Source organism: Chanos chanos, chromosome 11 (assembly GCF_902362185.1).
Source record: "Chanos chanos chromosome 11, fChaCha1.1, whole genome shotgun sequence".
Lineage (NCBI taxonomy): Eukaryota > Metazoa > Chordata > Actinopteri > Gonorynchiformes > Chanidae > Chanos > Chanos chanos.
Genome location: NC_044505.1, coordinates 22,117,619 through 22,132,775, shown reverse-complemented (window position 1 = coordinate 22,132,775; position 15,157 = coordinate 22,117,619). Strand labels below are relative to the sequence as shown.

The 15,157-nt window shown below is 43.0% G+C and overlaps 2 protein-coding genes across 2 annotated transcripts in view; both read left to right on the top strand.

Annotated features, from left to right (window-relative positions):
- The window catches only part of LOC115823847 (NACHT, LRR and PYD domains-containing protein 3-like), a 704,547-nt gene that overhangs the window by 293,595 nt on the left and 395,795 nt on the right, over positions 1–15,157 (top strand). The gene's annotated exons all lie outside the window — the stretch shown is intronic.
- On the top strand, positions 903–2,685 carry ing2 (inhibitor of growth family, member 2). The gene is made up of 2 exons (XM_030788353.1): positions 903–1,050; positions 1,982–2,685. The coding sequence occupies exons 1-2, from the start codon at positions 912–914 to the stop codon at positions 2,683–2,685; spliced, it is 843 nt and encodes a 280-aa protein (XP_030644213.1). The 5' UTR covers positions 903–911.

Genomic DNA, 15,157 nt, shown 5'->3' with positions numbered 1-15,157 from the left:
CCAAGAATATATGAGGAATTTGTACTATATATACTCACGAGGCTCCACGATACATCCGGGCATTCAGAAGGCCTGCTGTCTAGGCTACACACTGAGAACGAGTTTCTCCCTTCATGCCTAGGGGAAAGTCCCCGGACGACGGGCAGAAATTGTCGTGCTGTGATACAGCACTCAGGCTCGCCATCTACCGTTGAAACTAAGACGTTCTGTGGAACTGAGTTTGGTGACGGCGAGACGTATTCGTCAGCGTAATAGAAATGCAGGTATCGTACATACCTGAACAGAACGGGGCTCATTCTCAGAATGCACTTTTTTTTAGGATCGGGTTTGCAAGTAAAACGCTTGGGGGCATAGGTAATAATATAAACAAGAACTTTATGGTTATCTTAATTCGATGAAGAAGCGAGGAGATAGTGAATCTGTTACACTAAATTTATCTGCACCAAAATTATACTTGTTTCACGCGTTCCTCCACAGACCACGAATGAGTGAAGTCTTTATCTTTAAGTCAAGCACACGATGACCTCAAATTTTATTGTCCAACCAAAGCAACTGCTCACTGAAAATAAAATTTTGGTCCAATCCAAAACCTGATTCACACAGTTCTTGAGTCGAGACGGCGCTAAAGCCACTCCCATGAAACTTTAGGTCCCTCCCCAAGTTGAGAGGCTGCCGGAAAAAGAAAAAAACGCAGCCTTTTATGGATTTAGGTCGCGCATGCGCATCTGCGTCAGTTTTGTTTGAAGGAGCGAAGAGAGAGGGTTGGATAGAATTGCCCGGAAAGAATCTAACAAGCCAGCTAGACAACGTTACTGTATACATCCAATGTAGCTCCCAGAGTCTTTTTTTTTCGTGTAATCGTTTAATTTAATCTTTGTTATCATCAGACTGCTTGATGCATTTCAACTACAATGTTAGGACATTACCCAAACGTGGAGAAATCGCAGCTGGTCAGCTATGTTGAGGATTACCTCGAATGTGTTGAGTCTTTGCCTTTGGACATTCAGAGGAACGTTTCATTGCTTCGAGAAATAGACACAAAGTACCAAGGTATGTAACTTGTAGAGGGGAAGTGAAAGATCGATAAGCTGTGTGTAGTAAACTCCTGTTTTAATGTTGGATTTGCTGTGTAGCAACGCCTTAGAGCTCTGCATTGATCTACTGCGTATCTGCACCCAGCAAAGAAACTGTATGCGGTATTTGATTCAGTTGTTGTATTTATGTCGTGGACTGTTTGTTGTGCAGTAGTTATATTTTCATCCTCTTATAACGTGCATTTCTGACCAGTTTTCCTCTGACACCGGCCATCAGCCATTTTGACTGAGAACTCCGTTTTGTGTTGTGAAAACAGCTCTTTGCTCATTGTGCCGAATGCATTCCTTTTGCCGTGTGCTCAGTAAGCTATATCGTTATTTGTTTCCGATGGAGTGGTGTATGTCAAACCCATTTGATGTTAGACTTACTGTAAAGAATTCTCTCGAGTGCTCGATAAACCATAGTTGCTGCTTAGCTAGTCACGGGAATGGTTTCTATAGACACCTCCCATTGGCGCTCATTGTAGGAAATGTTTCAAAAGCATGCCGTGCGCCCGTCTATGGGCTGCATGTCGTCGACGGTCTAGCCAACTTATTAAGTAGAACCGAATGCGTCTCCTTGTGTTTATAACTTTAGAACGAAATAAGGAGGGAGCAGCGACTATCATACGAAAGCTTCCTCGTGCAAAGCGCATGCTACTTTCTCGAGGGTTTGTTGACGTATCGGAACACAGCTCGCTATGAATGAATGAGCCGTTGCAACACGACAGTGCAGACAACCAGGAAATGAGTAAACCAAGTCATTTTCGAGTGTCACCGGTCACTGAAAATATACAAGTAAATTACCTCCTGTAGAACGTAAAGAAGCCTGTTTTCCTCAGTCTTTTTCCTCTTTAACTTTAACTGTTCGTTGGTCTCTGGTAATTCACCCCCTCTCTGTTTTTCAGAGGTGCTGAAAGAGGTGGATGAAGTGTATGACAAATACAAACGGGAGACTGATGGAGCCCAGAGGAAGAGGCTCATGATCCAGCTGCAGCGGGCTCTGATCAGCAGTCAGGAGCTGGGAGATGAGAAGATCCACGTGGTCACTCAGATGATGGAGGTGGTGGAGAATCGCTCCCGTCAAATGGACGCCTACTCCTCCAGCTTCCCCGAGGTGGGCGAACCGGAGCGCGCCTCGGAGAAGACGCGGCACGACGTCGGGGGCCCGTCGGCCAACGCCGCTCCCGAGCGCTCGTCGTCGCGACGACCGAGGCGTCAGCGCAACAGCGAGAGTCGCGACTCCTGCCACGGCGCCAACGGCGCTCTGGAGGACCCGGGTGAGGAGCCAGCGGTGGCGCAACCCAGAGAGAAAAAGTCGAAATCGGCCAAGAAGAAGAAGCGTAAGGTCAAGCAGGAGCGCGAAGCCTCGCCCGTTGAGTTCACCATCGACCCGAACGAACCCACCTACTGCTTATGCGAGCAAGTGTCATATGGCGAGATGATTGGCTGCGACAACGAGCAATGTCCAATCGAGTGGTTCCATTTCTCCTGCGTTGGACTCACCTACAAACCCAAGGGTAAATGGTACTGCCCGAAATGCAGGGGTGACAATGAAAAGACCATGGACAAAAGCTCAGACAAGCCCAAGAAGGACAGACGGTCCAGGTAGTGCCTTTACAGGACAGGCACATGTGGTTGTGTGTGCGAATGTGTATGTGTGTATGGGTGTCAGTGGTTAAGGGGGAAGTTGTTTCTTTTTTTTTTTTTTTTAATCTCAGAAAGCTGATATTTGAGGAACAGTTTTACAGGAAGTGTGCATGTTGGCTGGCCCAGTCTACGTACCGGACCTATATTTGGACCTGCTGAGGCTTGTTGTCCATAGCTGATGCACTTTGGCCAAAGGTTCTTCAAACAGGTGCTGTGACGTATACACTAACTGACGTAAGGTAGAGACAGCCTACTGACTCTCCCCTCTTAAAAATAAAAAGGACCACGAGGAGATGAACATTAAAAAAAATATTACTGCCACTGATGTTCTCAAAAGGCAAACGGTTTTAGTTAAGTTTTTTTGTTTTTGTTTTTGTTTGTTTTCTTTCATTGTTAAACATCACACGAGGTTTCTGGAATGTTCCGTACGATCGTTCTGTCCGGGTTTCAGAAGTGAAGGGCACAAAATGAAAATGCACAGGGTTAGATGAACAGTGGATTCTCTCTTTTTTTTTTGTTTTGTTTTTTTTTTCCCTTCTCTCTCCTGTTGTCATTTCTTTTGTTTCATTTATTAGTAAAATATGAATATGTAACCCCCTAAATGTCTTCCAAACAAGAGAACATTTCAGTTCCACTGTTACCTTTTAGTGTTTTTTTTTTTTTTTTTTAAAGGTTGGTGTATTTAAATAAACCTGTGATTGTATTGTTTCTAATTGAACTTTGTGGAACTTGTGTTTTGTTATTATCCTGGTTTTTGCAGTTTTTAGTAGTCAGTTCTCATTCAGTGAGAGGCACTTAGACCATGGAGACCTAAGGCTGTCTCCCGCAAACACTTTCTCTGGCTCTGGCCTCCGAAACATGCTTGTGGTGGAATGCTATTCGCGCAGTTTGCCTCGCACAGACACTGAACTTACGATGTCTTCTACAACAGTGAGAAGTAGGGAGACCTTGACTGACATGACCGTGAGAGAAAAACCCTGTCAGTGGCATTCTTTGGGTTTCCCTGTCACATGACTGTCTCAGCTGGGATGGAGACTAAGGTGTGTTTGTATGGTGCATGGGGAAGGGTGAGATTTAGCAGAACTTGTACAGAGAGATTTCCTTTCTAGCCCTAAGGGGGTTTAACTAATTGTACCTCTCAGGATCACTAAGGGCTTTGAATAGCGTAAGCAGGTTTACTGGATTAGATTTGATAAAATGACCAATAAACACTGCGGTTCTTCAGGAGCGGGGTTACGCGCACCTGCAGTCATGTTAAACATGCCACAATTCAACTGAAATGTGTACACGTAAACTAAATAAATGTACAAAGATGTTTACCACATTGATTCGTTTACAAAAATAATTCCCATCAAATGTGTTGGAACAGTAAGTGGGGAAAGGAGGAGTTTGCTCTGGTTATAAACACAACTCACACGCAGGTCAGATACGACGTTGACTGGTGCCTGGAGTTTGGATTTACCAGAGCTTTTAATATGTAACACACCAGTAACATACCAGTAATAGCTGGGAGGAATTCCCTCATATCCAGTTCATCCTTTTCTTAGAGAAATTTTCTCTGCTTTATCTGTTTTTAAGAATGATGCAGCCACTCTGAAGGTTCTGTATTTGAGCAGATGCCGAGGACCAGAGGGTTTTAGACTTCGTCCTCGACTGCACTGTTCAGAATTGTCTGCCTTGATGCTTTGTGTGAATTATTTTGCTCCCGAGTCAAAAGTACGCAGTTCTAACCAGATAAATTGATGAGGGTCTAATAAACTAATGCTCACTCTTGATATCATGCATTGCAAACTCTTAAATCAATTTCAAAGTAGTCCAGTTAAAGAGGTGGAGAGGAGCTGCTACCAGCAGATGTCACCAAGCTTCAATGGAAGAGCTGGTTTACCAGTGTACAGGTAACTCAGAGTTCATTTATCAGACAGGTTAGTTTAACTCGGTACTAAAATGTCACAAAGCATTGGTTTCCACAGCATTTCGTGTCAGAGTGGATTTTGTTGCTGTGTTTAAAACCGGTTCTGCTCTCTGGTGTGAGTCGGGTAGATTTGTAGACCCTGGTACCCTTACATTTCGGCGACTCGGACAGGATTAATTGGGAATGAAACTTTTTTTTTTTTTTTAAATCTACATTTCATCAGTGTAGGTGAGACAGTGACATGATATGACAGGTTTTCTGTTCTAGGAACGAGTGTGAAACATTTCACCTTGAAACTCAGCAGACTAATTTGTCTGTGTGAAAACTCAGGTTTGGTTTCACAGACATGGGCACATCAGTCACTCAATTACTCTGCGATGGATTAAGTTTTATGGGCAGCAATCAGCTAATATCCTTAAGACTAATTCCTCTGCCATCTTTTGGGTTTAGGAATAGAATCTTAAAGAGATTAAAAATGAAATTGTGAAAAATTGACAACGTCGTTTGTACAGAGCACAGTCCAGTGCTGGTGGCATGAGGAGATATGCTTCACACCTTTAATGTAACTGATCAATGTTTTTCACAAAAGTAAATCTATAATTTACAAAAACAATGCGGTAAGTGAAACCCTAGAAGCGTTCATAGTTTAAATGGAGGAAATCATTTATTAACTCTGTAGAGAATGTGGAGTAATAACATATTTCAGTGGTTTTTCTTGCTTACAGTGCAGTCAACTGTTTTTTTTTCTGACAGAATCCTGTGGCTTTTGAAGCATTCCTAAAGGTAACGTGAGGAGAGAGGGAAGACAGTTCAGGTGTGGAGTGATAATTTACGGTTTAGCCCAAAGTGACTCTCTCTTTCCATAGTACTTTTGAAGTTAAACACTTGTAGTATATAACCTCTGAGTGCCTGCTAGGGAAGGATCCAGACAGCTCTGGTTTATCAGCTCTGACCTTACACCAAAAAAAAACCCCCATTATTTTCTCTCAAACCAGGACGCTGTGTGCGGGAGTAAAGAACTCTTAAGGACACAAAAGAGAACGCCTGTTTCGTTTTCACAACCTCTTCAGAATAAGACGTTTTTAAGTCCCCGGCTTTAATACTCTCAAGAACGCTCATCCATGCAAGAAGAGCTAAGACATAGTAAGTTGTAGCATAACTGATTTATAGAGTTGTTGTTAAATTACTTTACTCTTATTCAATTACTATGTTGTTTTAGTGTCACTGAAATTCTTAAGCTTTTGTAGATGACCCAGCGCAGCCATTTTGGAAGAAAGTATTGTGTTTTCAATTGCTCAGTCACAGGCCATGTTACCAATCTTTTTCATGTGCAATTAGACCAAAGCGATGTTTATGAATTTGGCTGACAGTGTTTGACTCTGCTTAAGTTACATCTATAGCAAGCTTACCAACCAGCATGAATCCCTCAGGTGGTAATTACAGGAAACTGATTCTGATGGCAAACGTTAGAGACGACTGTTCATCTTACTTCACCTCAGTGTTTGTGGGCTCTGCAAGAAACACCAGGGAAACTCAGGAATTTGGTAACTCCAAATACCAGCCTATGGAAAAAAAAGGGGGGGGTGAGATGGAAAGAGGAGAAAAAAAGGAGACAGACAGATGATCCTCCTATCCCTCCTGTTGTGCAGGAGGTCTAGAGTTTGGGGTGAACCCCTCATATTGAATGTGCATTCCTTTCCCTCGCTGTGGTCGTGAAACACAATGCCCGTTCTCACAGCTGAAGAACTCAGACATTCCATAAAACTCTCCAATATTCCGATACGAAACCCGAGGATTGGAATTGAACTGATGAACGCTGTAATGAGGTCGCTCTGGCGTGTGTTTTTTTTTTTTTTTACCACAGCTGTGGAATTTTATGGCTGGTTTCAAACCACTTGATACCTTGAAACAGCCCATATTTTCCTCACAATTCATGGTGTCAGCAATTAACATATGTCTACAGCATCACCAGGGAGCCAAGTTTTAAATGAGTAAGTTATTTATAAATGGTGGTTTTTTTTTTCCGCTCACACATTTCAGAGGTATTGCACTTACGCTGGACAGTATAGAAGCCAAGTTAAGATTTTCACCGATTTTAGTGACATTGTTTGTTATATATGGTACAACTTAGTATCAGTGTTGATTCAGTATATGATTTCTCTACAGAAAAATGTTTTACAAAAAACACCTCTCAGACCTGTGCTTCTTTCCAGCTATCAGATATCTAACTTTTTTCCATCAGAATAATATTTTAAGAAACCCAAGTCATGTGGATACTCAAAACGTCAACTCGGGCTTATAAAAACACTTTCCCCCTAATCTAATCATGGGCTCTCCAAGCTGGGCTCTCAGGTCAAGAGAGCTTTCGACTGCTCTGGGTCAGTCTCTCTGGGAATAAAGCTGTGTAAATGTCCGTCTTTTGTGACACTGAAAGTCGGTGGTGTCTGTATCAGTCATTGTAACCCTGTAGTCCTAAGGTCACCTGTTAAAAGAGGTGCGTCTCTTCTGACCAACAGTCTTTGCAAAACTCAAACAACAGAAGACAGCCTGGGAAAAGAAAACCAACACCCGAACTTGGACCCCCCCTGCCTTTCTCTCTCTGTACTGGCTAAAACTCAAACACTCTAAGGAGTGAAAATGATCCTGCCCCACAGTTGCGGACAAGACAAGACACTACAAGCTCACAAAACCCAAACACAGCAGTCCCTGAGTGACCAGTTAGAACATTATCCATTACCCATAAAAAATGAACTGGCTTCTGAGTGTTGACCTCCAGGTGGTTTATACAGAGATTCAATAAAGCCTGGCCAACTGGCATTTCAGATGACTATTTGTGAAATTACAATAAATAAATAAATGGGGGAAAAAGGTGAATAAATCAGTAGTTTGTGTGTGAGGCTTTCCTGTGCTTTTAGTCTGTATGTAATTTGCTGAGCTGCCTTTTAGAAGTTGAGTTTTTGTTTGTTTGTTTGTTTGTTTTTCAGAACTTGCAAACGAGTAAATGTGCTGAATGAGATTAACAAAGCTCTCAAATTAATCTGAACCTACAACATAGAAATTAGTTTGGTTTGCAGAATCTGTGAATGAACATGAACAGGTTATTCTTCAAATGTGATTTTGCGCGTTCACTTCTCTCTCGCGCGCTTTCTGATTCACAGAGAATGCCACCAAAGAAACAAATAAGTCGATCCAGCTCCGCTTTTGATCCGAATGTCTTCACCTGTTGCGAGACCGTGCCACTGAACTCGCGATGTTTTGAAGGCTGCCTGTAGGTGGAGTCACAGAAACATCTGGTGATCCGGTTCCCCACGTCGCGATAAATCCAGCAGAGCGACTCTCAATCTGCCGGAGCCCGTCTCCCTCGGAGCGAACGCTGGGCGCATGGTGTCAAAGACCACTGTTAGCGAGGCACCCGTGCGCGGAGCCGTTATTTGTAAAATAGTGTTTTTGAAAAAGAGAAAAAGCCTTGACGAGCACCTTCTTGAATCGTTCCAGGCACCGCTGTATAAAAAATGTGTAGACAGATCTGAATGGGAGGGAGCCGCGCGAGCTGTGCACCAAATGAAGCCATGAATAAGGACGGATGAAGTCATCGCCTGTTTCTGAAGGCAGCCGATCATTACCAATGCATTGATCACCAAGCATTCAGCTTAAAGGGCCTCGACGCCTACGAACTGTCCTGTGGTTTGGATCATGGAATGAGCGTTTGCGGGCTTGTGTGCTTAGAATGTCGTGGGAGAGGTGTGGGGAGCAAGCTGGAAGATTCACACCGATAACATACTGATGATTCAGCTGCCTGTCTGTTTTAGCGCATAATTTGAAAACACTGGACATTTGACAGCGTAGCCTCTGCCGTTAAAACACAGCGCTCCTGTCAAGTGAATTTCTTTTATGAATAAATTATATTGGCGCGTTGCCCGTGGGAAACGCTGATATGATAGACCGTTTGCCGTCACGAGGACTGTCTTCGTTTCTGGAAATCAACGTGAATTGAGGTCCGCTGAAAAAAAAATGTGTTCCTTTTGGAAATTCAACAAGGTGCGCAATAAAACGCCGTGCGAGACAGACTGCAATGAAACATTGGGAGATGTTCTGATTCGTGGTGTGGCGGCTCTGTGAGGCGCTTTAAGCAATGGAGAAGTTTTTGCAGATCGCCCCGCATTCCCTGGCCATTGTGCTGTCTCGGGTTGGGGCTGAGGACTCGCCCGCGGTCACGGAGAAGCTCCAGCACCATCACACCGGCTATGAGATTTTCGCGGACTTCAAAGCGGAGAACATGCAACACTTCTGGAATAAGAAAGTGACGGACGCCATAGCGGAGACGTTTTTCTTGGGTTGGATAGATGAACACGTTCTGCTCATTCAAGGGAAGGAGGATCACCTGGAGGTGCTGAGGGAAGGATGGACACGGAGGGCCCTGAAACCACCGCGTGGGTTCGAGATCAAGTGCATAGGTAAGCACGATCCACCAATCAGTGGGCTTCTTTAGTAATCGACGTGCTCCCGGCAGTTGATTTAAACATCGGTTTGTCTTAGATGATGGTGCCCCGTATACTGGAGAACGTTTGAAAGCCCAAACCCGAGAGACCGAGTTTTTCTCACGTGCCTCAGGTGTTGATTACACCTACTATGATTCCCACTGGGTCAGCAGCTAAGTATACACGTCAAACCATGGACATATGCGTTTATTCACAACTGAAACAGGCCCGTGAGTTTGTGGAATTGCAATGGATACATTTCCACGACGCGCATATATAAATGTTCAAATATAAAAGATTTTTTTACAATTCTGTACTGTTATGTATTCTGAACAGTAAGTTGTATTGTTAGTGTTGTTTCCTGTCACTGTTAGTTCTGTGGGTTGAAGCCAGCCCAAAGTGGTGTTTGCTGAAACCAGTCAGTAGGACTCCAGGCCTGTATTTTCTGAAGCTTTCATGCATCCATATATTCGTTTGTTTGTGGCCTGTGAAAAACAAATGAGACATGCAAGGATGCATGCATCCTTGTGTCATTCATTAGAGGGCTTCTGTCACTGAAGTCCCCTTTCAGTCAATCTTTTCCTTTAATACTGGTGAACATCCACATACCTACGGGTCCATTATAGAAACAAAATGAAAAACTGATATTGCAGGTTGAAACCTCATTATTCCCTCGGTGAATAGTGAACAGTAGTGATGGGTGGAGGAGGTCAGACATGACTGGGGTCTACAAGTCTGATGACGACAATGAGTTTGAAACTTTATTTTTCAATTTATTCTTCCTCACATTACCAACTGTTGCTGTTACAGTGCTGACTCTGTCTATCTCTACCAGAATTCCACTTTTCCATGGTAGCTCAACACATTGTGAGGGCATTCTGAGAGATTTCTTTCTTTTCTTTTCTTTTTTTTTTCCCTTTCCGGGCTTCCTTTAGTGGTTCTTTGCTGTTGCCTGTGTGTGGAAGTGTTTGCTGTTTGTGACAGGACATCCTGGTGGTGGGTTAGTTTCTTTCGAGGGAACACAGTTGCCACCGACTGGCATAAATTAAAACTCAACTTCCTGTTGTAGTGTGTGTGTGTGTGTGTGTGTGTGTGTGTGCACAGAATGGGATAGTATGTAACAGTAAGTCAGTAATGTAACACAGTGTGTAACAGAGAAATGGGTACTTAATGGAGAGGGTGACATTAATAGATATGTAGAGACAGAAGACACTGCTAAATCAGTAGAAAGCTTTAAAATGCAGTGAGGTGGAGCTGGACATGGAAGTCAGCAGAATGTTTGATTTTCTTAAGAACAGTGGGAGTCTGCGGTCAGCCAGTGTACCGATTATTTTCTTTTGAATCTCAGAATATTGACCCATTTTAAACATTAGGCTCCATGACAAATACCCAAATAAAGGATTTTCCCTCACCGTGACGGTTTTTTGACGCTAACATCATTTCAATATGGTTAGTCATTATTGACTTAGTCTTAAGTGTTTGCAGAGAAACGCGTAGAGCTCGTTCATCCCGAAAAGAAGCACGAGATTAACTGGGCATTTCTTTTTTTACTCCGGCGCTGGAAATATAATCTCTTGTTGGAAATGCTGCCGGTTTGTCTACATCAAAGATTTTTTTTTTTTTTTTTTTTTAGAGGACAAAGTGTTTAGCCTCTTTTCGGCCTTGACTCATTCTTTCCAAGTTCAGAGCTGTGTCAACAAAACACTTTTCCCCCCACGTGCTTCGGCAAACAAACACGTTTTACGGGTGAGAAATGAATTCATGACCTCACTGCCTCGCTCTTTCATCGCCACGGTTTGAGGACTCTCCTCTTTCCACGTACTGGTACTGAATGAATCTCACAGGAATGCAGAAAGAGGAACGTGCAGTTCGGTTGGGGGTGTGTGTGTGTGTGTATGGTCTGTGTGTGTGTGTATGGTGTGTGTATGTGTGTGTGTGTGTGTGTGTGTGTGGGGGCTCCTTTCTTTTTTTCAGTGAGCTGTGAGTCCTTCACTCTGATAACATTGGCTGATTGATTGATGGTCTATTGAATGGTTAACTGTGTGTGTGTGTGTGTGTGTGTGTGAGAATAATCAGTAACTTGCTCGTTAAACTGAAGCTGGTACGTTCAGAGCGGCAGGGTTGGAACCCTCAACAATAAGATGGATAGACTGCACTTAATAATATGATGATAACATGGACCTAAAACTTTGCTGTCTGACTTAGGGGTACATTTTAGGCCTAAATGGATTTTAGATTTTCCCATAGAACACGGCGCACCAAGAGGACAAGCCTGGACTGTTTTAAGTTGGGTGCCATTACCCATAAACCCTACAGACTGTACCACCGCCGGTTATTTGGTTCCTTCACTCGTCTTGACAAACCTTTGACCTTTGATTAGTTTTGAGGTGTCTGGTCTGTGTCAAAGGTCAAGTAATCTGCCTAAATGTTGCAGGTCACTCCAGGTGATAGGTCACTTGAACATTATTTATGTGTCAGTTTGGATTAGATACGTTTGTAGTTCATTGCATAAACAAGGGCTTTCTCGGTCAAACTAAAGTGTCTGGAGTCTGTGACGACCCAAGTTTTCTTCCAGAGATAACGCTCCACGGAAACGTGGAAACAGGAGTGCGTTTGGGAACGTGCTGTGGGACATGCTTTGGCTCAGGAAAAATTCCCAGGTGTGCTTGTCTGAGCCGCTAAAGGGCAGACTGGGTTTTTTTTATCTTTGAATGCTGCCATACATATTTCCATGAAGGGATTTAAGTGTTTTAGGTTTAAATAAAAAGGAAAAGTTCGAGTTTTTTTTTGTAATAGGTGTGATTCTGAATGGATTTTTAAAACATGAGTATTTTTATAGCAAGTTTCTCTCCAATGCACTTCGATGTCTGTGTAGTTCATATTGTACTGTTCTTTTTCCTTTTTTCCAAGTACCACTTGCACACGTTCTGAGAGTATGAAGGTCTCCATTCATATTATTTCAGTTACTTTACCTCAGGCTTGCACAGATGTTTGGTGAGCACCTGCTATCTGAACTATAGCACACTAACCCAGCCTTGTTTTCTTGTTATATATGTACATAAACTCACATGCATTATGTATTGTGTATATGTTCATTGGTGCCTTGTTCAGCCTGTGTTCACATGTTCACTGTCCTTGCCAGTCTTTCACCTCGGTAGCTCGGAACCGTAACTGCCAAAGTCCAGAATTCTTGGAATGTTTGGAATTTGCTACGTTAAATCTGTGTTCGTTTCAGGCTGCGTTCCGTTATCAGTGTGGAGGTAGTCAATATAAAGATTCAGGTCAAAGGAGCTGTTTAGCCCAGTGATGCTACACACCCCTGTTTACATCTGGTAATCATTCAGGGTTTTTGTTAAATGTCCTCCACATCATGACTTACAGACGAAAAGATGGTCCTTCACATTCTTTAAGCCTCTGAAGAGCGACGCGTACAGAACTGTTGTCGAACGCCGCCTTGTATTACTATGGTAACGCCAGGGTCCAGGGAGCATTGGCCATTGAATTATCTTTGGAATTGGCACACGAACCACCTTCTTTTGTTTTCTGGAGGCGGCGTGAATAGGTGCAGTGGGTTCTTTCGCGTTGTAAGAGGAGGTCAAATTCCTCCGCGTCTTTGTGCCGAGGTGAATGGGAGATTGTGCGCTGTTTTGTGGCTTTATTTTGCAGCGTTTTTTGTTTTGTTTTGTTTTTGTTTTCATAATGTAGAACACATCCCTATGTTCTCTAAGAGCTTCTATTTCTGGCCACTTTGAGACTTGTACATGTGTGTGTAGTGGTTTTGAAGTGGTTCCATGCCTCTGACATTCTGCATAATCCAGATTAAACTTTTAGGCATCTAAGATTGATATACCAGATTGGCCTCATCTGGATAGACAGAACACAGAACATTATGTCTAGAACATTTAGAACATGAATGTTCCGTATTCTGTTGAAAGAGTTTGTTTTATGTTCTTTTATTTTTGCACATGAATATAATTTATGATTTTACAGTAGCAGTTTACAACAGCAGGGCTCTGCAGGGAGGCATAATCCGACCTTCTGATCTTTTAATTGATTTAGGACGGTTAGCGTTTTCGAAGTCCCCAACTCAAACATTTAAATTCGATCTTATTAAGGTTTGGGACCTCAAAGCACTCAGACTGAACACCTTCAGCTGCTCAGCCAAGAATCTGGGATTAGATAATTGACTTTGGGATTAGATTAGATCAGACTACAGGCCTTTGCTCTCTGAATGGCTAAAAGGGCAGCGCTGTGTTTGAGCGTATGTGTGTGCAAGAGGCCCTGTCCAGCAGGTTCTGGCGCCGATTCTTTGCTTTGGGTTGGGCAGGGAGGCAAAGGTTATCTGTAAGGAGAACTCTGTGTTCTTTAGGAGATTAGGGCAAGGATGACTGTGTAACGATATGAAGTGGACACACACACACACACACACACACACACACACAGAAACATGGACAATAGACTCTTATAGCTTTTTGACTGAGTCTGCTTTGATCTTCCCACCGAATTTGAATGTGCAGGTGAACGGTAGTCGACAGGGACTGTAAATGCAAAATGCCAGTCAGAGTAAGCAAATGATTATGGAGAGGGACAGTCCATGAGAGAGCCCAGGGCCCGCAAGTGTGTGGACTTATTCAGCGGTCAACTGTAAATGCAAAAAAGAAAAAAGAAAAAAAAAAAACATGCAGTAGTCGTGCAGACGTTCCGGTAAGACAGTCGTTCATTTTCACCTTACGATGTATGAAGTGTTGCAGGCCTGGTTTCTTTGATGGATGTTGGTTTCACAATAGACCGTAAAGCTTTCCACAAATAATTAATGGTTGTTATATTTGTGTTCTTACACTTGCAGCCTCTTGAAATGTTTATGTGGAAAACGTGGCTGTTTACTGTACTTTACTGTACGTTAGGACGATGACAGAAACCTGAGCACTTGCTGGTGTCATAAGACCCATGGATGACAGCATAGATCTTGTTTTTGGATTTATTGGTGCGTATGAAATTTCCTGGCAAACCAGATCATGTCAGACAAATCAAACACTCCACCCCATCCCATCCCACCCCCCCCCCAAAAGGGACAACTTGCCTTCACGTGATTATAACAAGCTGAATACACAATCAGAGTCAAGTTACATTCTTATACACACATGCACATGCACACACACACACACACACACACACACACACACACACACACACACACACACACACACACACACACACACACAAATCAGGATGCAGACATGAGAAGTGTGGTAGCATGTGGAGGTGTTTAATGAAAGAGTCTGGAGATGTTTGTGTTGATATTGTTAGACTGGACCTGTTTTGTGTTGATAATGTTAGACTGGAGATGTTTGTGTTGATGATGTTAGACTGGACCTGGTTTGTGTTGATATTGTTAGACTGGACCTGTTTTGTGTTGATATTGTTAGACTGGACATGTTTGTCTTACTGAGCAGAAACCAAGTGATCATGGAGCCAGAGTCACACAGCGTGGCATCCAGACCCACCAGATGTGTTATTGATTTAACTCAAGCACTAGCTTAAGCACTATTTTTAAAACTGATTCTTCTTTTTCTTTATTTTTAATAAGTTTCAAATGCCTTCAGATCTGTAACGTAATGAATTTCGGGCCGGAAGCTTTGTACGTCTTTGGGAAGGTTGGGAGACTGAGATCTCTGTCCCAAACAACCTTTTGTTTCTTTCTTTGACTAAATACAATGCGGTCAGTAGAACACAACCCATCCCAAAGCACCCGAGTTTGTCTGAAATCGGAGAGGCACTGCCTGGGATCCTCAATTTCCTGAGGACTCTCTTTGGTTCGGTGTCACCTTAGGGCTTGTCCTCTATCCGTTTTAAAAGAACGGGACCCATTGAAGTCTGTAATCTTTAACTGAAGGCGACACCCAAGGTGAGGAAGTTTCAAATTTCAGACAAGGCTTAAGATGAAAAGAGCTTCAGATCCTCCTTAGATCAGGAGACGGCAGCTTTGAAGTGGAGCGATGTACGCCGGTCTGAGTGGTGTTTAAGCTTATTTAAACTAATGACCA

What these genes read in the sequence shown, in the direction of transcription:
- ing2 (XM_030788353.1), top strand. Translation starts at nt 912, where the DNA reads ATGTTAGGACATTACCCAAACGTGGAGAAATCGCAGCTGGTCAGCTAT. An exon ending in AATAGACACAAAGTACCAAG is followed by an intron (nt 1,051 to 1,981) that starts GTATGTAACTTG and finishes TCTGTTTTTCAG; the next exon opens with AGGTGCTGAAAGAGGTGGAT.